The sequence below is a fragment of the Strix aluco genome, chromosome 4 (genome assembly GCF_031877795.1).
Source record: "Strix aluco isolate bStrAlu1 chromosome 4, bStrAlu1.hap1, whole genome shotgun sequence".
Classification (NCBI taxonomy): domain Eukaryota; kingdom Metazoa; phylum Chordata; class Aves; order Strigiformes; family Strigidae; genus Strix; species Strix aluco.
The window spans coordinates 100937287-100963749 of NC_133934.1; the positions used below are offsets into that span (position 1 = coordinate 100937287).

At 40.0% G+C, this 26463-nt stretch overlaps 1 protein-coding gene across 4 annotated transcripts in view; it reads right to left on the minus strand.

Annotated features, from left to right (window-relative positions):
• The window catches only part of PRKD1 (protein kinase D1), a 150791-nt gene that overhangs the window by 40547 nt on the left and 83781 nt on the right, over positions 1 to 26463 (minus strand). For 2 of the 4 annotated variants that reach the window (XM_074824539.1, XM_074824538.1), the window contains exons 3-5: positions 9732 to 9863; positions 8838 to 8998; positions 5680 to 5703 (exon numbers count right to left, since the gene is read on the minus strand). In XM_074824539.1, coding sequence (XP_074680640.1) covers positions 5680 to 5703; positions 8838 to 8998; positions 9732 to 9863 — 317 coding nt within the window. The remainder of the gene's footprint in view (positions 1 to 5679; positions 5704 to 8837; positions 8999 to 9731; positions 9864 to 26463) is intronic. The other 2 variants (XM_074824541.1, XM_074824540.1) reach the window with 1 other exon arrangement.

Below are 26463 nucleotides of genomic sequence, written 5' to 3' on the forward strand. Positions count from 1 at the left end.
CACATATGAGTATTGCCTTTCGTTGGTTTTTTTTTTTCCCCACAATGTCTGTGAAACACATCCCATCTGACACTGTCTCCATACCATCCTTACTGAATCAGGGATAACCAGCAAGTCTTTGAGCTCAACCACAGGCACTGGTTTGGAAAAAGTTTTGGCATTGGACAGAGGAGGTCTAGACAAACCAGTTTGGTGAGGCTTGTCTAACGAGAGGAAGTTTAGGGGCAGTAGGATGTCACCAATGCATGCTATGCTGGACCGTGTTCTCACCAACAAGGAGGGGCTGGTGGGGAGTGTGAAGCTGAAGGGCAGTTTTGGCTGCAGTGACCATGAAATGGTGGAGTTCAAGATCCTTAGGGCAGCGAGGAGGGTGCACAGCAAGCTCATTACCCTGGATTTCAGGAGGGCAGACCTTGGCCTCTTCTGGGATCTGTTTGTTAGAGTACCATGGGATAAAACCCTGGAGGGAAGATAGGCCCAAGAAAGACGGTTAAGACTCAAGGATCACCCACTCCAAGCTCAGGAGGCCTGCATGGATGAACAAGGAGCTCCTGGACAAGCTCAAACACAAAAAGGAAGACTAAAGAGGGTGGAAGCAAGGACAGATAGCCTGGGAGGAATACAGAGAAATTGTCCAAGCAGCAAGGGATCACGTTAGGAAAGATAAAGCCCTGATAGAATTACATCTGGCCAGGGACGTCAAGGGCAACAAGAAAAGCTTCTATAGGTATGCCAGTGATAAAAGGAAGACTAGGGAAACTGTGAGCCCTCTCTAGAAGGGCATGGGAGACCTGGTTACCCAGGACATGGAGAAGGCTGGGGTACTCAATGACTTTTTTGCCTCAGTCTTCACCAGCAAGTGCTCCAGTCATACCACCCAAGTTGCAGAAGGCAAAGGCAGGGACTGGGAGAATGAAGAACCACCCACTGTAGGAGAAGATCAGGTTCCAGAACACCTAAGAAACCTGAAGGTGCACAAGTCCATTGGACCTGATAAAATGCACTCACGGGTCCTGAGGGAAGTGGCGGATGAAGTGGCTAAGCCACATCCACCATATTTGAGAAGTCGTGGCAGTCTGGTGAAGTTCCCGCTGACTGGAAAAGGAGAAACAAACCCCCCATTTTCACAAAGGGAAAAAAGGAAGACCTAGGGAACTACAGGCCAGCCAGTCTCACCTCTGTGCCCACCCAAATCATGGAGTGGATCCTGCTGGAAACTATGCTAGGGCACATGGAAAATAAGGAGGTGATTGGTGACAACCAACATGGCTTCACTAAGGGCAAATTGTGCCTGATGAATTTGGTGGCCTTCTACAGTGGGGTTACAGCGTTGGTGGATAAGTGAAGATCAACTGATGTCATCTACCTGGACCTGTGCAAAGCTTTTGACACTGTCCCGCTTGACATCCTTGTCTCTAATTTGTCCTGCATATGGGTTGGGGCAATCCCAAGCACAAATACAGGCTGCGTGGAGAATGGATTGAGAGCGGCCGCGAGGAGAAGGACTTGGGGTTATCAGTGGATGGAAAACTGACTATGAGTCGGCAATGTGTGCTCACAGCCCAAAAAGCCAACTGCATCCTGGGCTGCATCAAAGAAGCGTAACCAGCAAGTCAAGGCAGGTGATTCTTACCCTCTACTCTGCTCTTGTGAGACCCCACATGGAGTACTGTGTTCAGCTGTGGGGTCCTCAACAAAAGGACATAGACCTGCTTGAGAAGGTCAAGAGAAGGGCCACGAAGATGATCTGGGGGTTGGACCCCTCCGTTATGAGGACAGGCTGAGAGAGTTGGGGTTGTTCAGCCTGGAGAAGAGAAGGCTCCAGTGAGACCTTATAGCGGCCTTCAGTACTTAAAGGGGGCTACAGGAAAGATGGGGAGGGACTCTTATCAGGAAATATAGGGATAGGATGAGGGGTAATGGTTTTAAACTGAAAGGGACTAGATTTAGATTAGATATAAGGAAAAAATTCTTTATTGTGAGGGTGGTGAGACACTGGAACAGGTTGCCCAGAGAAGCTGTGGATGCCCCTTCCCTGGCAGTGTTCAAGGCCAGGTTGGACGGGGCTGTGAGCAACCTGGTCTAGTGGAAGGTGTCCCTGCCCATGGCAGGGGGGTTGGAACTAGGTGATCTTTAAGGTCCCTTCTAACCCAAACCATTCTACAATTCTATGAAAACAAGTTTATATATTACAAGGGTAAGCATCATTGAACATGTTTGGGCCAGGTAAGTGGAGATAAAAGGTTGCGCTGATTGCCTTTATTCCTCAAAATACAAATTGCACTTTGGGATCTTGTACCATTTCATAAGACCCAGTACTAACATTAATGATGTTTCAGAGATGCTATAGGAAAGTTAAATTTGTGCTGCAGGGTTTGCCACATTTTTTTATTACTTAGAAACTATAAGAACTTAGCTCTGAGTGTATGTTTGCTTAGACATACCATACACTCCTAAAGAACTCCTACTGTCACAGTCACAGAGCCTACAAGTCCTCAGTTTAAGTCATGGTGACTTATATGATGGATCATGAGCTGACAACTGTTATTATTTTATGTGTTTCCTAAAAACAAAATAGCGGATTTAAGAACAAGTGGCAATTACCTGAGGACAAGAACAACCTGAACCTCTCTCCTCTTCCAAGCTGAAGAATCAAATACCCATAAAAACTTTCCAAGGAATCACAAACAAGTTGCATTCAAAAACACCAGCAGACATGGCACATATGAAGTTTCAGAACATCTATATCTTAAGCTGCTTACCATTTTCTCTTCTACCTATCTTCCTGGATATCTGGAAAATATTAGGTGCAAAACTCATGCAATATTTAACGATTCCTAAATATACATCTTTTAACTTAAAATAATTGTCTTGATCATCTTTTAGATCTCATCTAGCTCTAATGAACTCCTGAAACGATCATATTTGGGCAAAAAAGCTCAGAAAAGCTCTAATATAGTTTGAATTAAGTCACAAGAAATCCAGTACCACAGTATTTAGTGCATGGCAGCTAGTACAGGGACTACTATTATTTTATGGCACAGTAGTGTGTATGGTAAGCCATTCCAAGTTTATTTTCTGTATCCCACAGTGTTTTAATTCAGGATTCAGTTGGACTTTGAATGTCACAGAGATGCAATACTTTAAGAAAAAGGGGAACTACATTTTAAATAGTTTTGGTTTTTACCTTTAATATGTTTTAATATTTTAAATAATTGTACAAAAGCAAAACTAAAAAATTATACTTAAAAGATTGTGGAATTAACTGAAACTCCTATTTAAATATTTAACTTTCAGTGTCAGGTTCACTGAGTTCTTGATTCTCAAGTTATGTTCAGTGCATGACCCTAGATTCACCTGGTGAACCTGGCACTAAATCAATGTAAACATTACTTAGGATTGGTTAAGTTCACAGCCTATATTTTACATTTTTTTTTTATTTTTAAATAACATGTAGATTTTTGACCTCAAAAAATTTCTAGGAGCACTCCCGAAAATAGTATAAGGCTTTTTATTAAACAGATGAGCACACTGAAACTAAGTTCCCATGAGACAGAGAGGAATGTCCTGTGTATATCACTGGAGCATGGAAGGACCATTTGGGGGTGACAAGAAAGAACCTAACTATGAGTGGTATTAATTCACAGTTAACTTGAGTGTCTGCCTTCAGGAGGAAATACTAATTTTGCCTCTGAGGATCTTCAGTCCGATGAACTTTAGTCTAGCCATTAGAAAAGGACTCCTACTAATTACAACTGGCTTAAGGGGCCAAGTTGCTCTCGGCTGCAACACCCTAGCTCTTCTTTAAATCCTACTTCAGGGGCTCTTTTTTCCAGTCCAGTAAGCTGTGGAGGCAGATGAGGCTCTATAGGCACTGAAATTGGGAAAAGGAGATGCATTTTCTGTCTGAGTGTGGAAAAAGGAAGCTTCGTAGAGCGGGAATTTTTGAGTCACTGGAAATGAGGGAGTCCTTATTTCAGCGGTGTAAGAGAAAAGAGCAGCTGTATTAAGAGCTGGGTACAAGGGAAGATAGAGAAAATGGCCACCTACAACTCAAGACAATTTCCTCCCAGAGACTTTACTGTCGTAGTTCTGCAAAATCACTCTTCTATATATAGCTGAAAAGCCTCAAGCCATCTCTGCTTATAACAAATCTACAGAGGCAGGCAACACCTGATGTTTTGTATCCTGTCAGTGATATGCAAATAGGCTTTTCAACTAAAATTATTTGCATTTTATATTCTTTAGTAAAAAATAATTCCTGATTCTTCATCAAAAAAGCAAAGATACTACATAAGTAACTCTGAGACACAGCATTCCTATTTTAAATGCAAAGCTCAGCTAACTTTTTCTGAGAATGACTTCCAATGTGTCTATAAAATTACCTTAACATATCAACATTCATTGTTTCTAAAAGAATGATTAAAACTTACTAAAATAGTGTAAAAATATATATAAAAATAGAAATAAAAGTCTACTGTGTCATATAAATGTATTTTAAAGTAAAACCATAGATGGTTAACATTTTCTTTTTACAAAAGAAACACTATTTTATTTTTCCTCCAATTACCTTTTTTTTTTTCATTACTACTTTTAAATACTGTTAATTTAGGGTAATCTATCACCATCCAGATTGGTGGATTCATAATTTTTCAGATAGCACATGCTTAGAATAAAATTATCTTAGATATTAAAAAAACCCTGTTCTATACGTGCTTGTTTTTATTCTTTTATGGGTATTCTATGGAGCTGTAATTCTGGTGCATACTACAATAAGAATCTATGTGCTTCAGAAAGAAATAAAGTTACTTCTTTTAAAGAGATATATGTTTGGGCATGATAATCTTGATTTCGGCATAACAAAATATTCCTCAGATTAACTACACAGTATTTCTAGAAAGGAAAACATTTGCAAAGCCTGCTCTGCTCTGGCTGCAACTCAAGTATATGCTGCAATGGAAAGATGCCAACATTTCACAGTTTCTGTAACTTTTGAAACTTTAAACATGAAACAAACTTCTTTGGAAAATCCATATTGAAAGCCAAAGAGGACCACCTCTGACATGAAACACCCATTAAAAACAAAATAATTGTTTTCTCATTTAGACTTGATACTCTTCTTATATATAGCTGTAACTTAGTTGTACACTGTTCATGTTTATTTCCACAGAAATACAGAATCCTTGGGGTTTTTAACGCAACCAAAAAAAAGCTACTACACTGCATTATGGTATTAGAATTTTATTGCTGATGATCACTTAAAAGTCAGCTTTTTTAGCTTAAAATAAAATGTTTATTTTCTACATTACTCCAGCAAATACCCAATGTCCTGAAAGTGAAGTTAAAATTTTCTTCCCATGTGTTACTACCAGTAAAAAAGGACTTCAGTCCAACCAATGATGCCTATGAAATGAAAAAGCTACTTTTGTATCAAAATATTTTAATGTTAGTTAATTTTATTGTTTAGTATAAGAACTACGACCTTCACTTTGGAATCTGAACTTTGCAGTTTCACACTCGGTATCCTCTTTCTAAAAGAAAAACAACAGTTCTTGAGTTCTGAAGATTCCAATATACTAATCTGATTAAATTCCTGAATTTATTCACACTGATACTGATAATCACAAAAAAGGATGTTCCTGATAGTATGATAGGGAGTAGAGTAAATTCAGTACATACCTCATAGCCAGGGCTGACAGGAGACTGAGATAGGAAGTTGGAAAGAAGAAAAAACAGAACAAAGAATAAGGGGGGGGGGAAAGATAGACAATAATGTTACTTTAGAAGCAAGCATGAATGTGTTATTATTTTATACTCTCATTCTATGTTATAGAATAGAATGCAAAAGACTTGCATTTGAGCTATGACAGATAAAAATCTGGGTTACATAGCATCCTCCCAGTTCTACTTGTTCTTAGCATTTCTGTTGATGAGTTTTATACTACTAAGTTAAGAATCAAAAAAAAGGATATTGCCCAGATTTTACTCTTCGGAGATTTTTAGATTTTTAAAGCTGTACTCAAATATAGTCCCCAGTCAATTTTCCACTCAAATGAAATACTTTATTGGCTAATGAAAACACTTATACCCCAACTGAAACTGTCTGTGTGTGGTGGTTCTCTAAGGAAGGATAATTAAAGTATCCTTTTCAGGATTCCACATTATCCTGTATCAAAATATTTTTTTGAATGTCACAATTTCATAAGTTAGGGCATAACTTCTTCATTTCATAAGTGGCATTCTTCCAGAAACCAGACTTACAAGCTAAATTCAACACCATGAGCTAAGGCTGGATTCTTTCTGGTTCACACAACATCAACAAAAAGGTTCTGAAATCATAACTTAGTTAATAATCCCATCTATGAAAGATCTCCAGGAACACCTTCTCTCTGAAGTGCTCTGACTCTACATAGCAAATAGGGGTAAAAATAACATTTGTTTTAGTCCTATTTGAGGAATTGATAGATAGCTGATTGAATTCAGTGGTCCCAAACATAGGTTCTATTTTGCTACCAGTGATTCAAGTGCCACATCAATACTAATAATGAATGATACAATTTTGTGAATGAGGATTATGTTTCTTAGTATATTCACACAGACTGTAGAAAACCGAAACACATTCCAAAGTACATGCTTTGATTGGTACCACAGTATAAACTGCCATAAAACTTATCTCACAAGCACTGCAGGAGAATGGAGTCCAAAGGACAGATCTGACACAGGAGAACTGACAAAGCTTATGCACACTTAAAAAAAAGGGAAAAAAATTGAAACACATTCAATGCAAAAAACCCAAAACAAAACAAAAGAGAGACAGAAGGCGTATGTGAGAGCACTTCCGAAAATCTGGTAAATGACACCATGATTTCCTGAAATAAAAGTGAAATCAGAAAATTATTTCACTTGTCTAGGCTAATGCCCATCCCTGTACCTACTGCAAAGGTATTGTTCACGCACTTGTGTGTGCATGTGTCATGTTCTGAATCACCAGCATGGGTACACTGATGATTACAAGTTCTTTCAGAAGTATAGCCTGCAGTACATATGAAATTTACTGTATTTCTTCACTGGCAATTTTACTATTTTCAACAGTTTTGAAATACGTAACTTTGCAAAACAGGTATTTCATGTAAGAATGTATCAGCAAACAATGCAGTCATATAATTAAAAGTGTTTTCGAATTGAAATTTTTTGCTATGTTGTAACTGTACAGTGCAGTGAATATTTATAGAGAGTATACCAGGGTGCTCACTCATACAATTTTTTCAACCCAAATTCAAGAAACAATTCAGAATTAGGGTCAGCCTTCCTCAAAATTTTCTGCCTTGGTCTGAATAAGTCAGCATTTTTGAAACAACCTACGAAGAATTATGAAGATTTCTTGCTGCAGTTTTTGCAGAACTTAAGCGCCTTACGCATTTATGCAGCTTTTCAATTAAAAATACAAATTCATAATGTTAACCTTAATTTCCAAGTAGCTTTAGGCTAATGATAATCAGTAGCATAAGTACATAATTATGGTTCATAGATGGTACTGCATATAGCACCAAGTCTACATCATTTGCAATAGTGTCCTTTTAGTATGTCAAGTTTAATAAGTTTAATATTCTAATTGAGAGGAAAACATGATAATTATTGTGTGTACTTACAAATTCTTTCCTCTCTTTTAAACCTTAAGGTTTTCAAAACTTTCACTTAGGAGTGGATTCATTTACACACACTGTAAATTCTTAACTATTCAAGTATATTATGACCATGAGTGTTAAAAGGAACAAATGTACCCGAGATAAAATATATGTATCATTCTAATTCACTCCAGTCATAGAATCATGGAATGGTTTGGGTTGGAAGTGACCTTAAAGATCATCTAGTTCCAACCCCCCTGCCATGGGCAGGGTCACCTTCCACTAGACCAGGTTGCTCAAAGCCCCGTCCAACCTGGCCTTGAACACTGCCAGGGAGGGGGCAGCCACAGCTTCTCTGGGCAACCTGCTCCAGTGCCTCACCACCCTCACAGTAAAGAACTTCTTCCTTACATCTAATCTAAATCTAGTCCCTTTCAGTTTAAAACTGTTACCCTTCATCCTATCACTACACTCCCTGATAAAGAGTCCCTCCCCATCTTTCCTGGAGGCGTTACATTTTGTTCTCAGAAGAGCTGTTTTCATGATGGAAAACTACTATATTAATGCATATAAAAGTATACCATACATTCATGTGTGCTTGTGTGTATGCTGTACATCTATATATATACATTTACACACCTACAGACATACATATACATACGCTCACCACAAAGGTCTGTTTAGGAAAATAATGGAGATTTCTCCTACTTTCTTCTAAACACTTAGAAATATGCTAAATACACAGGCTCCAACTAGTTAACTATAGCCTTGCCTGTGACAGATAACTCAGTTTGGCACCATGGTGTTTGGGTCACAGTGCTCCTGTGGCAAATCTTTTCTATATCATAAACGAATGGATATAATGGTCTGATACAGAAGAAATTCAACTTCTAGTTCCAGAGAAGACATCCTCCAAGATGCAACTACTCACATTAGCATGGGTGGCAGGTTTAGACCTTCAAAATAACCTAATTCTTGACAAAGGGAGGAGACTCCTGGGAGTATCAGAAGTGATACATACCTTAAACCCACATACTTTAAGCTGCTGACCTCCCTTTTACATCAAGATGCCTCTTCTCACAGCAATGCTTTATAATTTACATACCACCCTCCTCTGCAGTCTGTAACAGGCAAAACCAGATCCTATAACACCAAATGTCATTGTTTCTTATCAGCAACACCCATGGTGTCTATGGCTAGGGAATCCCATACCAGAAGGGCTTCATCCGGCACGCTGGGTGAGGGTTCTGCAGAAACTGTCCGAACCGTGCTGAGTCCTGTTAGGGACACATTTGACAGGCGCCTTTTACGTACGCCACTGCAGTTGTTAGGGATTTTAAATGCACATCTCTTATGGTAATTTAGACCACAGCCTGAAAAGATATGTAAAGCCATCTGATTATGGTTTATTACTGGAAAAAGCAAAGAATTCCCCCCCCCCTCCCCGCCCCCAAACCAACAAGAATTCAAAACTACCACCCTCATTTTTGATTAGACTTTTTTCTCCATTCTGCTGGTTTAGCTCCTATGTTCTACAAATTTTTAGAGAGATAATGTTATAAGCTCAGAACAGTTATATCTATAATAAGTGTTTTTTCTTCACTTTTTCAAAAATCTATGGTCTTAAAGTGCAGGAAATTTCTATGATCAGCATTTGAGAGAAGTCTTTCACTGCAAATGGTATATTCCATTGGATACAGTCTGCCAGGAGTCCAATAGTTGTGGCAAGATGAGAAAAGATAGCTATTGCAACATCATATGGACTGACAGTAATTTCAGTTAATGATCTGAATTAACATGATATACAATGAGATACAGGCTCAGGCTCATAAAGGAAGTGTAAGACACAGAAAGCCTTTTCTTAAAAATACATACAGACCAATTTGTTTGCACTTCAGGTTACAGAGCCATATCTAGGAGGCCTCAGAGCAGTCAAAAGGATCAACTCTTTAATCAGTTAATTATTTTGATAGTCCTTACTATCTCTACCTCCTGCCATTTTTTTGATGCCTAACCAATTTAAAAGCAGCATCAGAGACAACATACATAACTGGAATGGATAGGTCTCTTCCTGAGACTGAAAAATCACATTTCACTGCAGCTTACCTTCACATTTGAGTCCCTGACGCACCAGCCCCCACAGCATTTCCCCACAATGGTCACAAAAGGCTGGCGCTCGATATGAATGAACAAAAAGAGCATGGGGCCGGATTTGGAAGTCTTCAAATGTAGCAGAAGCTGTAACAACAAGATCATTCCAAAAATTAATAAAATTAGTAACATAACCAATATGCTCCATTTATGTGGTACTTCCGTCACAGAACAAAGCAAAACTCTGTTTGGTCACTATGATGATGAACTTTGAATTTTTTATTGGTCATTGTACTTTATTTTGAAGATAAAAAGATTGATGATATACCTTCATACTACAATGACCACTGGAAAAAGAATAAAGTTGCTTTACAGACTTGCAACAATAACTTCTCTGAGAATATTTTTCCAATAAAACACAGGAGGATAATAGTGTATAAAACATTTATCAGAAATTGCCAGAGTTCAGTCAAATGTTGGAAATTTTTCAACATACTCTTTTTACAGACTTGACTCACTACACCTGAAGTTATACATACATAAGATAAACTGAACATATCTAGTAAAGAAACTTTTTTTTTTAAAGACAAGTAAAGGAAAATGTATTAAAAATGGGCTATTTCAGATGACCATTCAGTGTACCGGCTCCAGCAGCCTATGTTGTTATCAGTGAACTGATTGCTCAAGTTGAAAATATACATTAGAGTTTTAAAAGAAAACATGTAATTATACACCAAATCATCAATAAAGACAAAAACCTTGCAGCGCAGTCCGGAAGACTGCTGTACTTTTCCTGAAGCACCAATCCTTTCAAAGTGATGTGAGCCTGCAACTAGTATAATGGTTGCAGAAGCTATAGGGGCTAGTTAAAGGCACTACTGTAAAATAAACAATGACAGTGTTTTAAGAACTATTTAGTACACAGAGATAGGCAGTACCACAATACTTTTAAAAATATACTTTAACAAAATCTTTGTCATTAAATATGTTAAGCTTGTATCAGATAAGCTAATGAAAACCAGTATCTGTCTAATGTTGTTAAACATTAAGCAGGTATGCAAACACGATCTCATTCAGACTGCCATTTAAACAGGTAATTTAAGTGTGTGCTTACTCTTCACAGATATGCTTACTCTTCACAGATATGAGTATGAATGAACCAGGTATGTAGCCACTTAATAAAAATGCTTTGTCTCTCAACAGAAATACACTCCTGATTTGCAAATGAGAGAAAAAAACCCTGTTTTTTTAAATGGTTCAGTTCAAATGAATTTCTAAAAGATCCAAATACCCTTAGCCCCTGGCTTGTTCCTTGTGTATTAATGAAAAGGGGATCAAAAATCTGTATACTGATCAAGAAAAGGTTTTTAACTGATTGGAGCAGAGTACCAATAAAGACCTATGCCCTGGACTTGGTTCCTTCTGTGCACAAAACTGCTACTCTTAGAAGAAACTTTTCCAAAAATGTCCACAGAAAAATATGTTTCTAGTCTCGACCAGTCTCGGCATCTTTTAACAGATGTTTTTGGAATACCATCACAAAAGTAGGATTCAATGACTTCAATGATATCAAACCTTCTTTTTTTAATTTTTATTAAAACAATCTAGATCACCTAAACAGTTTAATTCAGGATTTAACTTTCTTTTCCCAGAATTATTCTGTTCCTGGTTTTCATAATTAGCTATGTTAAAAAGCTTACTTAATTCATAAAATTACGACTTCATAAAACAGTCTGGCATGTTAGAACATCCTGAATCTGAAATAAAATAGCTTTACATTTTATTTAGCAATGTTAGACCAGGCATTTTCTTCAGCCTCAAGGGCTTCCAAACACATAAGGATACTTGTTCAAGTATGCTATTTTTCTATTTTTTTCCAGACTACAGCAGTCAAGTTCACTGTTACGGCAATGCTCACTCTGTAACAGCAATGCTCTCCTTGCTATACTAGAAGACAACTCATCAGAATGCATTTTAGATGTTGAACAATATGCTTATGGTTTTATTTTGTCTAGGTCTTACAGTCAACCATCTTTTCTGTGCATATAGTCAGATGTTTTTCTGCAGTTCCAACCAAATCAAAGAATACATTGGAAGGATCAAGCACTCAAAGTTTAAAATATATTTTGATGTTATTTAAAATATAAAAATACATATTTATTCTTCACTTGTACAAACAGAACAAAATACAGGCATATTAACTTCCCTATTCAATTTCATATTGAAGATAAATCATCAGAACTAGGACAACACTTCTCCAGTAGATCACTAGTTTGTGGAGTTCAAGAAGGATTCATTCTTCTGGGTGTCTCTATCACCAGCATGCAGCCACCAGGAGGAAAAGGTACCACTATCAGGCTGGTCCTACCACATACAGATACCAATTGAGCTATAATAGCCCAGAAGCTAGAAGAGATCAAGGTACAGATGAAAATCATACCTTGATACTAAAGAAAAGTTGAACTGGAGATGGAGGAGCAAGGAAAACAATTCCAGGAGTTCACAGCCATGCTGTAACCTTTCTGCACAGAAAATACTGTGCTGGTCAGCCTACAGTTTAGGAGGTTGGATCCTCCACTGTTGTCTCATATGGAAGCAGCTGACAGGGGTATTTTCTGTCATTTGTTCTCCTAGAGACTATCAAGGAGTCATTTTGGGTCTTGCTAATTCACACCTTCCTCTCCTCTCACCTGATTTATGAAATTGTGATATACACATGAAGACGTGGGTCTTAAGCATTTTGGAAACTCCAGTCATACAGCATGCTACAACAGAACTTCTCAGCAAAGTGGACTGCTATAAACACATCACTAAGCCTTCAAAGGTGCTGAAGGAGCTGGCTGGGGTGCTCGCCAAGCCGCTTTCCATCACTTACCGGCAGTCTTGGCTGACCAGGGAGGTCCTGACAGATTGGAAATCAGCCAGTGTGACGCCCATATATAAGAAGGATCGGAAGGATGATCCGGGAAACTACAGGCCTGTCAGCTTGACATTGGTGCCCAGGTGTGATGGTTTAGCCCCTGCCGGGGTCTGAGACCACGCGGCCGCTGCCCCTCCCCCACAAAGGCAGTGAAATGCAAAGCCCCGAGACTGAGATAAGGAAGGGTTTAATACAACAGAGCAACAGCAACACAACAAAAAATAACAATAACAGCGATAACAATGAACAGAGCAAAGTATATACCGATACAGCAGTGAGAGAACTGGCTGCGCCAACCCACGCGATCACCGATTCTTCCCGAGCTCGCGCCAGGATGTGACGTCAGCATGATATATGAATAACCCGGCTAGAGCTTCCCCCCACTGCTGGGGAAACTTAACCCTATCCTGGCTAAACCAGGACACCAGGACACTGATGGAGCAGCTCATCCTGAGTACCATCACACAACACACGCAGGACAACCAGATGATCAGGCCCAGCCAGCATGGGTTTATGAAAGGCAGGTCCTGCTTGACAAACCTGATCTCCTTCTACGACAGGGCGAACTGCTTATTGGATGAGGGAAAAGCTGTGGATGTTGTTTACCTTGACTTTAGTAAGGCCTTTGACACCGTTTCCCACAGCATTCTCCTGGCAAAACAGGCTGCTTGCGGCTTGGATGGTCCCACACTTCGCTGGGTAAAAAACTGGCTGGATGGCCGGGCCCAAAGAGTTGTGGTGAATGGAGTTAAATCCAGTTGGAGGCCGGTCACGAGTGGTGTCCCCCAGGGCTCGGTTTTGGGGCCACTCCTGTTTAACATCTTTATTGATGATCTAGATGAGGGGATTGAGCGCACCCTCAGTAAGTTTGTAGATTACACCAAGTTGGGTGGGAGTGTTGATCTGCTCGAGGGTAGGGAGGCTCTGCAGAGAGACCTGGACAGGCTGGAGTGATGGGCTAAGGCCAACTGTAGGAGTTTCAATAAGGCCAAATGCCAGGTGCTGCACTTCGGCCACAACAACCCCCAGCAGCGCTACAGGCTTGGGGAGGAGTGGCTGGAGAGCTGCCAGTCAGAGAGGGACCTGGGGGTGTTGATTGACAGCCGGCTGAACATGAGCCAGCAGTGTGCCCAGGTGGCCAAGAAGGCCAAAGGTATCCTGGCTAGTATCAGAAATAGCATGGCCAGCAGGGACAGGGAAGTGATCTTACCCCTGTACTCACCACTGCTGAGGCCTCCCCTTGATTACTGTGTTCAGTTTTGGGCCCCTCACTACAAAAAGGACATTGAATTACTTGAGTGTGTCCAAAGAAGGAAAACGAAGCTGGTGAAGGGTCTGGAGCACATGTCGTACGAGGAGCAGCTGAGGGAACTGGGGTTGTTTAGTCTGGAGAAGATGAAGCTGAGGGGAGACCTCATCACCCTCTACAACTACCTGAAAGGAGGTTGCAGAGAGCTGGGGATGAGCCTCTTTAACAAAGTAACAAGCGATAGAACAAGAGGTAATGGCCTCAAGTTGTGCCAGAGCAGGGTTAGACTGGATATTAGGAGGTATTTCTTTACAGAACGGGTTGTTGGGTGTTGGAATGGGCTGCCCAGGGAGGTGGTGGAGTCCCCATCTCTGGAGGTGTTTAAGAGTCGGGTTGACATAGCGCTGAGGGATATGGCGTAGTTGAGAACGGTCAGCGTTAGGTTAATGGTTGGACTAGGTGATCTTCAAGGTCTTTTCCAACCTAGATGATTCTGTGATTCTGTGAATCTCCCTACTTGATTCCTTCTGAGTTTCAACCTAAGTTCAGAGCCTCACTCCTGTTCAGGACTCTTGATTCTGGATTTTGCACAGCATATCCACCCTACAGTTTTATGAAGAATATTGTGATTAACATTTCCACTTCTTCACATAACAAAATGATCATGGAAAAGCAATGCATCTGGGAGCTTTCTCAAGGATAAGCACCAGAACTGAAACACAATGCCCCATTGGCTTCCAACAAAACTGCAATGTACACTTTTTGCTATTGTGTCTCTAGAGTCTGCACATAACAAAAAGCTTACTAAAACAAAATACTCAGTGAGCATGCATTTCTCCCCAAGGGAAAAGGCAAGGAAGACCCTACTGTAAGACTCCTCAGACATGAATTTTGGAAATATATGTTTATAAAAAATACTTCCCTAAGGTTGTTTCTAAAAGCATAGAGAGCACATAATCGGAGCAGTATTAAAACAAGAGTGATATGTAAAATAAAAAGTGTAAGTCTCAATCTAGCAAAGGATTTAAGTGTCTATGGAAGTATATGCCTATTTACTTGAATACCTACCTAAAGTTATGCATGTATTTAAATTCTATTTTGAGTGGGTAATGTTTGCTAAATTGTAAGATTGGAGAGAAGTTTTACATGGTTTTACTGGGTGTTTTTTCAAATAGTATGAAGAGTGCAGTAAAAACACAACTAAGCTTAGAAAAAGCAGTAACTTCAATTTAGCTTAATAATTTAGATAATGGATTAAAAACATTGTAATATACCTTTGTATTAAAATACTAGTTTTTGCGAAAAGTAAATATCAATATCTCTGTAGAAGCAAATCTGAAATTAAAACCTCCCACAAGCAGTTTTGCCTTAGGGATTTGATCATTTGGCTCTCCTTCCTGTGTCCTGAATTCAGTCCCACCTGAAGGTGTTAAGTGGATGGGAAGTATTTTCTTGTTGACTGTCATTCTACCAAGTCCATTTTTGTTGTACTGGTCTCTTCTCACCCCACTCCCCCGCCCCCTTCATAAATGGTGAAGAAATAATTGATATCCTTTCCATTACAGCTGTAACCGAACCTTCCTCTCTATGCAAATTAATGGGCTACCATGGCTCATGCTCTTGTAATAAAAAATGTTTCTACTCCCAAGGCAAAAAAAGTAATTTAGAAACAACTTTATTATATCGTTTGTTCAGTTCATGTTACAAATAAATACCACACTTAGCAGTAATAACATTAATGCAACTTTAGGGAGGCAGAAATCAAAGTTAGTTTAGGGAGGCAGAAACCAAAGTACTGAACATGAAGTTGTTGTACCAGTTATTGTAAACACACATGCAGTATTACGTATTTAGGGTTTTTTTTCATCTAAATGTCCTCCAATTTAAGTGTCCATAAAATCTTTTGTAGAGTTGCAAAACAGAGATGATCAATTTTCAAAGAAACTGCCTTTCAATGAAAGCTTAAATTTTGCCAAAGTGTTTGACTGATTGTTGAATTAACATCAGGATTTTTTTCCTTGACAGAAAAGTAAATTGTCTGTACTGAAGTATAGCTGGATTTAAATAGCTCTGCAGCAGGTTAGGCTGTCATTTCCATGGTGAACTGACCCTCCTGTATGTGTTGTATCTGCTACAACACTAAGTAAATATTGGAGTTAAAACTCAGCAGGGATGAGTTGACTGGCAAAACTTCACCTACCATGAACTGTGAGAACAACTGAACCATATTTCTGTGACGTTAAGGGAGCAGAAGCTAGTAACAAAGGGTCCACCTGAACTGAAGGGGTGTGAAAGTTATGCTTAAAAGCTCCAGAGATCAAAGACAAAGCGCAGAAAGGGAGGAAACAGTTTCAGGGAACAGTGAAGGATTGTTAGAGACTACCTGAGGCAAGTTCTAGGATGCTTCCAGCATTACCATTAGTATCTTTTTTTGGTAAAGATAAGCAGTGATAAATATCATTCTTATTCTACATTTCAACCCTCCTGGCTAAATAAGTGGAATTTATCATATCGTTTTATATAATGATATATTTTAAAAGCCATATCACTTTATACTGACATGATAAATATTTAAAAATAAAAGGTAGGGAGGAAAAATGCATTTTACTTTAAGAAAGCTTTAAATTTGGCAAGTACTGCAGAATACAGCAATAAGAGAATACAAAACATCATTCTTTCTCCTTCTTTTGAAACTTGTTTTGGCAATGTTCCATTCTGTTGAAAGGCATGGAACTGGTTTGGATTTTAATTTTTAGTGTAAAAATAGTGTTTTTCTAGGCTCCAGATTTACATGTTCTCATCAGGCCCTGCAGACAGCATTCTGTTTTCTTGTCTCATTAAATGTTATTCCAGATCACTATTCACTGAAACTAGTGTGTCATTAGAACTTGATCTGGAAGAACTATGTTAACCAGCAAATTACACAAATCTTTAGTCTGTATAAACATGGCTAATTCATATTTTTTGTTTTGCCACCTGTATGGCATAGCTGACTTTCTATAGCTAAACCTAGCACAGCTTAAATTTTCACAGCATGCAATTCCAGAAGCAGTCATATACAAATTAGGTTCTTCTAAACTTCTTCCATCATCTTGTAATTTGTTTCTTTTTAAAATTACACGTCTAGAAAGGCCTTTATATAGCCACTAACAATCAAAGTTTTAACTTTCAGAATACTCTTGTGTTAGTGACTGAAAAAATAAAAGCCCTGCTGCTGAAGAGAAAGATATATATTTTTTTTCAAATTAAATGGAGACCTTTCTTATTAACAAAAAAGCTTCTGTAATGTCAGGCTACCCTTTTGCTTTGACAGAGCACTGATGCTGTGAAGGCAACTTTCTGGCTGTACTTAAAATTGTACAGTAAAAAAAGAAGGGGTTCCAAATATGTCTACAACCATATCCTGAAAAACTTACTACTCTGCAGAAAAGCCTGCAGTATTATGTTCTTAATATGATACTGTTATACTGTTAACTCTCAGGCTAACTTGTCATCATCTATTTAAGCATTCTTAGTATCACCAAAACACAGACATTGAAACTACAACAGTTTTGACAAGACTGTTTCATCAAGTCTGTTAATGACTTGGCTGTTAATGGCTAGTACTCCTTGTTCTGGGCTCAGGAGCAGATCTATCATTCAGCACAGCTGGAAATGAGAACAAGAAGCCATTGCAACTCACAGAGGCAACCTCCTGCTTTCAGAAAGAGGCAAATGATTTACCAATCGTTTTGAGTTCCAAGTCCAAAAGGGCTTTGAACTATTAGCAGAGGTGAGATCCTGCTATTAAGAGCAACAGAGTTTCACGTAATGGAAGCTGTCATCTAGCATCCACGCCTCATAGCATAAGAAACCATCAACCACATGATTTGCAGTATCTTGCAGCTATGAAAGCAGACATTCTCCTGCTACCCTCTCCCATTTGGCTTGCCTTTAAGAGTAATGCATCCCGTTGACTTCCCACAGGCACTTATAACCGAGTCCTTCCCTACAAGAACTGCTTGGCATTCACCAATTAAAAAATAAATAACACATACATTATACACTATTCCACTTCAAGCACTGATTAAGCCATAACAATTAACGCCTTTCACTGGGCTAAGAGAAAAGAAAGCATTTTATTCTTTTTGCTATTCCATCCTGACAGTCTAAGACAGTCTGAGTTTTCAGAGTCCCATCAAAGTCAGCAGAGCTAGGGCAGTTCATACAAGCCAAGTATTTGATCTCTGATCATCTTGAAGTCTGATTTAAAAATTAAACTAAGATTATCAGGTCCCTAATACACAATAGAAATTACAACTTCCTAAAATCTAGACATGTACAGATTTATAATCACTCTGTTTCTTTATTTGTTCTGCTCTGAAATAAGGAAACCTGGATATGGAAAATTTGGCTCCAATGAGCTTTCTGGATGGTATGTAAGTAATTCAGCACTCTAAATTTTACATGCAGGAAAATCTTTCTAATCTAGTAAATTTTGTTTTGTTTTCCTTACTATTGCTTTATCCCAATGTTTTAGGTGAAAAATAGCTTAAATGATGAATACTAACAGTTAGGTAACTGGCTGAAGGAGGCAGGAATAGAGGGGGAGATAAATTTTCAGAATTTAATTTTGAACTCTCAAGCAGAAGCCTGCTACTTTCTAACTACAACTGGTACAGTCTAGTTGCTATTTTTTGTAACACCCAGACAAAGCAAAAGTGGCACGCCCTCAATCCTTCAGTGATAGATAGGAAACCAAACTACCAACTACAAGGATGATCACACATTGTGCTTCTGCACATGGACTATTTAGACTGGAAACACTGTGAGCTTGGGGATCTAGAAAGAGGGGGTGGAAAAGAAAGGTCCCCAAAAAGAAGCCATCATCTCAGAAAGAAGATGGGAGCTGGAAAGACAAAGGTGAAGATCCTACTTAGAGGTAGCATGCAGGAAATGGGGGAAGATCCCAGAGATCAGTGAGATGGAAGCCAGAGGATATCCTTGCATTTTGGTCAGTGATGCCCAAGAGTGGTAGCTGCAAGCAGAGGTACAGCAGGAACAAACATGACTTTGTGACCAGCCTTCCCTGGCCAGCAGCTACCTCCTTACTGGGAGGGGCACTGGGGAGCTAGTGAATGTAAGGCTTGGAAGGGAGCAAATGAGCCAGAGAAGGAGGCACTCAAGTAAGGTAAAAGCTCTGATCTCCTTGGGTCTTAAATAAACCCCAGTATCCAGACTCACTATGGGTTGTTTACATTGTCTCACCTGTGATGTGAGATTGAAGCAATAAACCATAGGAGATAATAAACCATTTGCAATCATTTTCCCAGTGCTAGCTCAGACTTGTACGGAAAGTTTTATTAAAAGATTAATGTTTATGAGTCAACATGCTTGATTCATCTGTACATTCTGAATTTTTAAGGTTAAATTTTAATGTGCTTCTATTCATTTGAGAATTATTCCACAGTTTCAAACCTACAAACTATACAGCACAGTAGGTTTTATATTCATTTGAAATCCCAGCACAGAATTTTTTATGAATTCACCCATTTTTCACCAAAGTGGAAGAACCAGCAATACCTTAGTTCACAGATTTGAGGCCTGTTAATCATAAAATTACACTGCAGAGGTATTAATTTAGCATAGGAAAACAAAATTAAATACTCCGCAAGCTTACTGGAGTTATTGACGCAGTGTTCAAAATTAACTCTGACTACTGGCAACAAGGAGCAGCTCCAAATTAAAAATAAAGCCTCTTGCTCCTTTTCTGTGCTCACACTGATGTAAATTAATATCATAAAGTAAACACTACAAGTCTTTTACATCTTTATGTCCTCTGATTTTGTTTTGTAAGTTCTTCACACAGTTCTTTTCCAAGGCTTCTGAAAAAATCAAGTGATGGATTACATGGTCACTGTCAGAATCATACATCTTAAAAAGAGGTGCTCAAAAACAATTAGTAGCACTTGTAAAACTTACCTAATTCCTTCAAGCTTCTTTCATAAAAGGTTAAGAAAATGACTTGTTATATGGTGAATAAATGCTAACAGCTAAAAGTATAATGGAATTAAAAATACAATCTTATACTGAACTCACTAAGGAACCTCTGTATATGTGAGACTATTTTTAACACACTTTAATGTGAGGATCTGCAAAAGTTTAGATATCTCTTAAAATTACCCTAAGAATTCATAAATACATATAATTATATACAGAATATACACAGGTAGAGGGTTTTTTGCATGGTATCATTGGATGTCCATGGGCCCTTGATGGGCTGCACCAAGAAGTACTGGGGGACCTGGCTGACGTCACTGTGAGACCACTCTCAACAATCTTTGAACAATCATGGCTGTTGGGAGAAGTGTCCAAAGACTGAAGGAAAGCAAATGTCACTTCTACCTTCAAGAATGGCAAGAAGGAGGACCCAGGGAACTACAGACCAGTCAGACTCACCTCAAGCCCTGGGAAGGTGATAAAACAACTAATCCTGTAAATATACAACTACTTCTGGCACGTACTTTAGTGTCTGCCTAATAATAATTTCTTCATGTCTCAGATCTTTGATATGGGACCGTCAGACACAAGGAACAGAAGCATGACTGTATATAACTGTTGAGTTCTCTTATCCCCACTTTAATCATTCTAGAAGAAGACTAGAAAAGGGGAAAGGGAACCTAACAATACTAAGTAAATGGGCAATTTACACATGAAATACCCAAGATGACATAACCTGGAAGAAATAAATGAATTATTGCTCTGAACCGTGGTTAATTTTTTTTAAATGGATTACAGCAATTCAAGAATAACTCATCATGGAAACATCTCCAGTGCCTGGCCAGGTAGATCTGAAAGTCAAAAAGATAAGCAAAATGTTTACAGAATATATCATTGCTCCACTAAAGATAACAAAAGAGTTCTACTGACTTAATAGGTTTACTTGGGATTTCACCCATGCACATAAATAAATGGAATTGAAATTAACATTGGGAAATGGTGATACTAACATTCCTCACTTGACATTCTGTGTTAATTTTCTGTGAGACTGACCCAAAAAGAAGTATAGCAAGCGAGAAGAAATGACGGATGAGAAAAACCACTGGAGGCATGGAAGAAACTTCCATATAAGGACAGATTAAAACACTGGAATTGTTTCATATGCAGAGGAAATGAGTAAGACTTTACCGGATTCAAGAAGAGGAGGAAGGCAAAAAAACAGACAAGGAAACAAACATAATGCTTGTGGTATAACCTTCTGCAGCACCAGAGTGATAGGAGTCTTCAAGTCGTAAGAAGCAGGCAAGCTCTCCAAACTTCTTTTTGGCAACAAGTTACACCTTAACTAGATTAACAGAAACATTCTTGGGGCCTCTTTAAGAGCCGGAGTGAGACAGATTTCAGTCAGCATGACAATGTCTCCAGGCTTGAGTCACATTACCATCCAGATACAAAAAAGTAGCAGATTGCAACCTGCGGCAGTTCCTGAGTCTCTTCCTCCTTAGTTTCCGTTTCAAACTGTTATATTCCCCAAGGGAAGGAGGTTTGCTTGTTTGTGCAGACCTGCTTTAGCTACAAACCTCAAGCACTTCCTAAAAGAAGATGTGTATCTTACCACAAAGGGTTGCAAACATCATTTACTGGAAATAACCACAAGACTGTATATTGTTATTTGCTCTTTCAGAATACCAAAGCCAGCAGTCAGCCAATGAAAGTAAATTCACTGAGTTTAACAGTAATATTGAAAGATATATTTTTTACATAAGCCATGTTTAATTTGAAACCTACTGGAGCAATGAGTTATTGAGACCGTGAATTCAGAGAGACTGAAAAAGTAAAGAGATTCTCCAAACGGTACATTTTTTTCCTGACGTATATTCAAGTAGTGTAGAATACACTGTTGAGAGGTTACCACCACTACTAGTCTGATGGACAAGTTATTCCAAGTGGGTTACCTTTTATTTTTCATTATGCTCCTTTACATTTAGAGATTTCATTTACAGCTGTTCCCCATCCAAGACTCACTAGTATCCATTAACAAAAACACTGATAGAAATGTTTGGTCAAGCATGTACTGGTCAAAGAAACTGTCAAACAAATGTATCAAATAAAAACCTGTATGACAAACCAAAGAATCTTCTGCTTAGCCTAGGCAAGGCTTCTTCCCCATTACATGCTGTAGCTAGTGAAAATTAAGTGGGAGAGGAAGTTATTTGATGGAAGGGTACAGAGTCTGGTGAGGAAAAGAGAAATCTTCAAGTTTTGGCAGTTTTATGATTAGACTCTGTGTTAGTAGTAGCAGCAGCAACTGAAAGAATATGAATAACTGAGAAAAGGAGAAAGAAAATTTAATTGAAGTTCTTACATACTCAAAAAAGGCAATTTAAATTTTTTAGAGGTGAAAAATTTTTTTCTAATATACAACTTCAAGTGAACCTATAACAGTGCTCTCCAAAGTGGGGTGCACACACCCCTGAGTGTGCACAAGACAAACCATTAGGGTGCAAGAAAAAAAATATTAGAACTTCAGCAACACATGTAAGTTATAAATAAATATGAATAAATATAAGGAGTTCCAGACAGTAAGTCAGCTTCATCAGGGGCCCAATTTAAATGCCTCTATGCAAACACACACAGCACAGGGAACAAACAAGAGGAGCTAGAGACGTGCACACGCCTGCAGGGCTACGATCTTATTGGCATCATGGAGACATGGTGGGATGGCTCCTATGACTGGGGTGTTGGAATGGAAGGATACAGGCTCTTTAGGAAGGACAGACAGGGGAGATGAGGAGGGGGTGTCACCCTCCACGTCAGTGACCAGCTGGAGTCCCTGGAGCTCTGCCTGGGGATGGATGAGGAGCTGACCAAGAGTTTATGGGTCAGGATTAAAGGGAAGACAGGGACAGGAGACGCTAGGGTGGGGGGCTGCCACAGGCCACCTGACCATGAAGACTGAGCAGATGAGGCCCTCTACAGACAGATGGGAGCAGCCTCATGTTCAGAAGCCCTGGTCCACATGTGGGACTTCAACTACCCTGATATCTGCTGGAGGGACAACAATGCAGCACGTAAGCAATCCAGGAGGTTCCTGGAATGGTTTAATGGTAACTGCCTTCTCCAAGTGATAGAGGACCCAACAAGGAGAGGTGCTATGCTGGATCTTGTTCTCACTAGAAAGGAGGGACTGGTGGGGAATGTGAAACTCAAGGGCAGTTTTGGCTGCAGTGGCCATGGAATGGTGGAATTCAAGATCCTTAGGGCAGCAAGGGGGGCACACAGCAAGTTTCAGGGGAGCAGATTTTGGCCTCTTCAGGGATCTGCTTGACAAAGTAGTATGGGAAAAAGCCCTGGAGGGAAGAAGGGTCCGAGGAAGCTGGTTGGTATTCAAGGATCACCTCCTCCCTGGTCAGGAGTGATGCACCCCAACAAAGAGGAAGTCAGGCAAAACACCAAGAGGCCTGCATGGATGAACAAGGAGCTCCTGGACAAGCTCAAACACAAAAAGGAAGACTAAAGAGGGTGGAAGCAAGGACAGATAGCCTGGGAGGAATACAGAGAAATTGTCCAAGCAGCAAGGGATCACATTAGGAAAGATAAAGCCCTGATAGAATTACATCTGGCCAGGGACGTCAAGGGCAACAAGAAAAGCTTCTATAGGTATGTCAGTGATAAAAGGAAGACTAGGGAAACTGTGAGCCCTCTCTAGAAGGGCATGGGAGACCTGGTTACCCAGGACATGGAGAAGGCTGGGGTACTCAATGACTTTTTTGCCTCAGTCTTCACCAGCAAGTGCTCCAGTCATACCACCCAAGTTGCAGAAGGCAAAGGCAGGGACTGGGAGAATGAAGAACCACCCACTGTAGGAGAAGATCAGGTTCCAGAACACCTAAGAAACCTGAAGGTATACAAGTCCATTGGACCTGATAAAATGCACCCACGGGTCCTGAGGGAAGTGGCGGATGAAGTGGCTAAGCCACATCCACCATATTTGAGAAGTCGTGGCAGTCTGGTGAAGTTCCCGCTGACTGGAAAAGGAGAAACAAACCCCCCATTTTCACAAAGGGAAAAAAGGAAGACCTGGGGAACTACAGGCCAGCCAGTCTCACCTCTGTGCCCACCCAAATCATGGAGTGGATCCTGCTGGAAACTATGCTAGGGCACACGGAAAATAAGGAGGTGATTGGTGACAACCAACATGGCTTCACTAAGGGCAAATTGTGCCTGACGAATTTGGTGGCCTTCTACAGTGGGGTTACAGCGTTGGTGGATAAGTGAAGACCAACTGTCATCTACCTGGACTTGTGCAAAACATTTGACGTTGTCCCGCACAACATTCTTGTTTCTAAATTGTAGACACATGGATTTGATGGATGGACCACTCGTTGGAGAAGGAATTGGCTGGATGGTCGCACTCAATGAGTTGCAGTCAATGGCTCGATGTCCGACTGGAGAGCAGTGATGAGTGAAGTTCCTTGGGAGTCAGTATTGGGACCAGTGAAGTTCAACATCTTTGTTGGAGACACAGACAGTGGGACTGAGTGCACCCTCATCAAGTTTGCCAATGACACCAAGCTGTGTGGTGCGGTCGACACGCTGGAGGGAAGGGATGTGCTGTCCAGAGGGACCTGGACAGGCTGGAGAGCTGAGCCTGTGTGAACCTCATGAAGTGTGAAGTTCAACAAGGCCAAGTGCAAGGTCCTGCACATGGGTCAAGGCAATCCCATACACAAATACAGGCCGGACAAGAGGAGATTGAGAACAGCCCTGTGGAGGACTTGGGGGTATCGGTGGATGGAAAACTGACTATGGGCCAGCAATGTGCACTCGCAGCCCAGAAAGCCAACCGCATTCTAGGCTGCATCAAAAGAAGTGTGGCCAGCCAGTCGAGGCAGGTGATTCTCACCCTCTGCTCCGGTCTCGTGAGACCCCACCCGGAACACTGTGTCCAGCACTGGGGTCCCAACATAAAAAGAACATAGACCTGCTCAAGTGGGTCCAGAGGAGGCCACAAAGATGATCAGGGGGCTGGAGCACCTCCCCTATGGGGACTGGCTGAGAGAGTTCAGGTTGTTCAGCCTGGAGAAGAGAAGGCTCTGGGGAGGCCTGTGAAGTAATTTATAGCCATGCCCAAGTTTCACACACCATAGAGTAAGGAAAGACTAAATAGATTAAATGAATTTGTAGAACAGTAAACAGAATTGATTCATCCTTTGATGGAAAGATGTTTTGTATTAACATGCCCTTTTGTTTTCTCCATCAATGCCCTTTTAATTATAAGCATTTCATATTGATTCAGAATGCTAATCAGATGATACCATCACATTAAAAGTCCCAATTAGCATAGAAATACCCATTAAAATATAGGACAATGTACCACAGACTCCAAGTTTCATTCATCACCTCCAGTCTTCTGAGAAAGCATCACTGAAGTGAGGACTGCTGAACTATATAATACTTGAATAATCTATTGAGCTACTGTTACTAAGTTGGTTGTGTTACAGAATCGCAGAATCATCTCAGTTGGAAAAGACCTTGAATATCACCTACTCCAACCATCAACCTAACACTGACCGTTCTCAACTACACCATATCCCTCAGTGCTATGTCAACCCGACCCTTGAACACCTCCAGAGATGGGGACTCCACCACTGCCCTGGGCAGCCCATTGCAACGCCCAACAACCCGTTCTGTAAAGAAATGCTTCCTAATATCCAGTCTAAACCTTCCCTGGTGCAACTTGAGGCCATCACCTCTTGTCCTGTCGCTTATTATTCAGTTAAAGAGACTCATCCTCAGCTCTCTGAAACCTCCTTTCAGGTAGTTGTAGAGGGTGATGAGGTCTCCCCTCAGCCTCCTCTTCTCCAGACTAAACAACCCCAGTTCCCTCAGCTGCTCCTCGTACGATGTGTCCTCCAGACCCTTCACCAGCTTCACTGCCCTTCTTTGGACACACTCAAGTAATTCAATGTCCTTTTTGTAGTGAGGGGCCCAAAACTGAACACAGTAATCGAGGTGCAGCCTCACCAGTGCCAAGTACAGGGGTAAGATCATTTCCCTGTCCCTGCTGGCCACGCTATTTCTGATATAAGCCAGGATACCTTTGGCCTTCTTGGCCACCTCGGCACACTGATGGCTCATGTTCAGCCAGCTATCAATGGACTCAGTCAAATTGATAATATCTAAAACCTTTTAAAGAAGGGTAAATGTGATGTGTATAATATTAAGAAAATTGAGTAAAAGAGGAAAAAAATTACCTCACCAAAATTTTTTTGAAGTTCAGAGGTTTTAACATATATACCTACTATATAACATAAAATGAACGCCAAGAATTAATTAGGTCTACTTTAAATCTGACAGGCATTTTTTTAATGCATTAACTGCAGTGAATGTAACTGTAATGAACTGTAATCAAGTTCAATCCCACCTTTCTTGGAAAGCTGGCTATACAGCTTATTGATGCATAATAATTAAAAATCATGTAACTGCTTATTCTACCTTAATCATAACAACACAGAAAATTTGCAGGCATTGAAATGGGTTACCACTGTTAAACTGACGTAACTTGAAAAATGTTTCTTTTCAGTGAAATCTTGTGG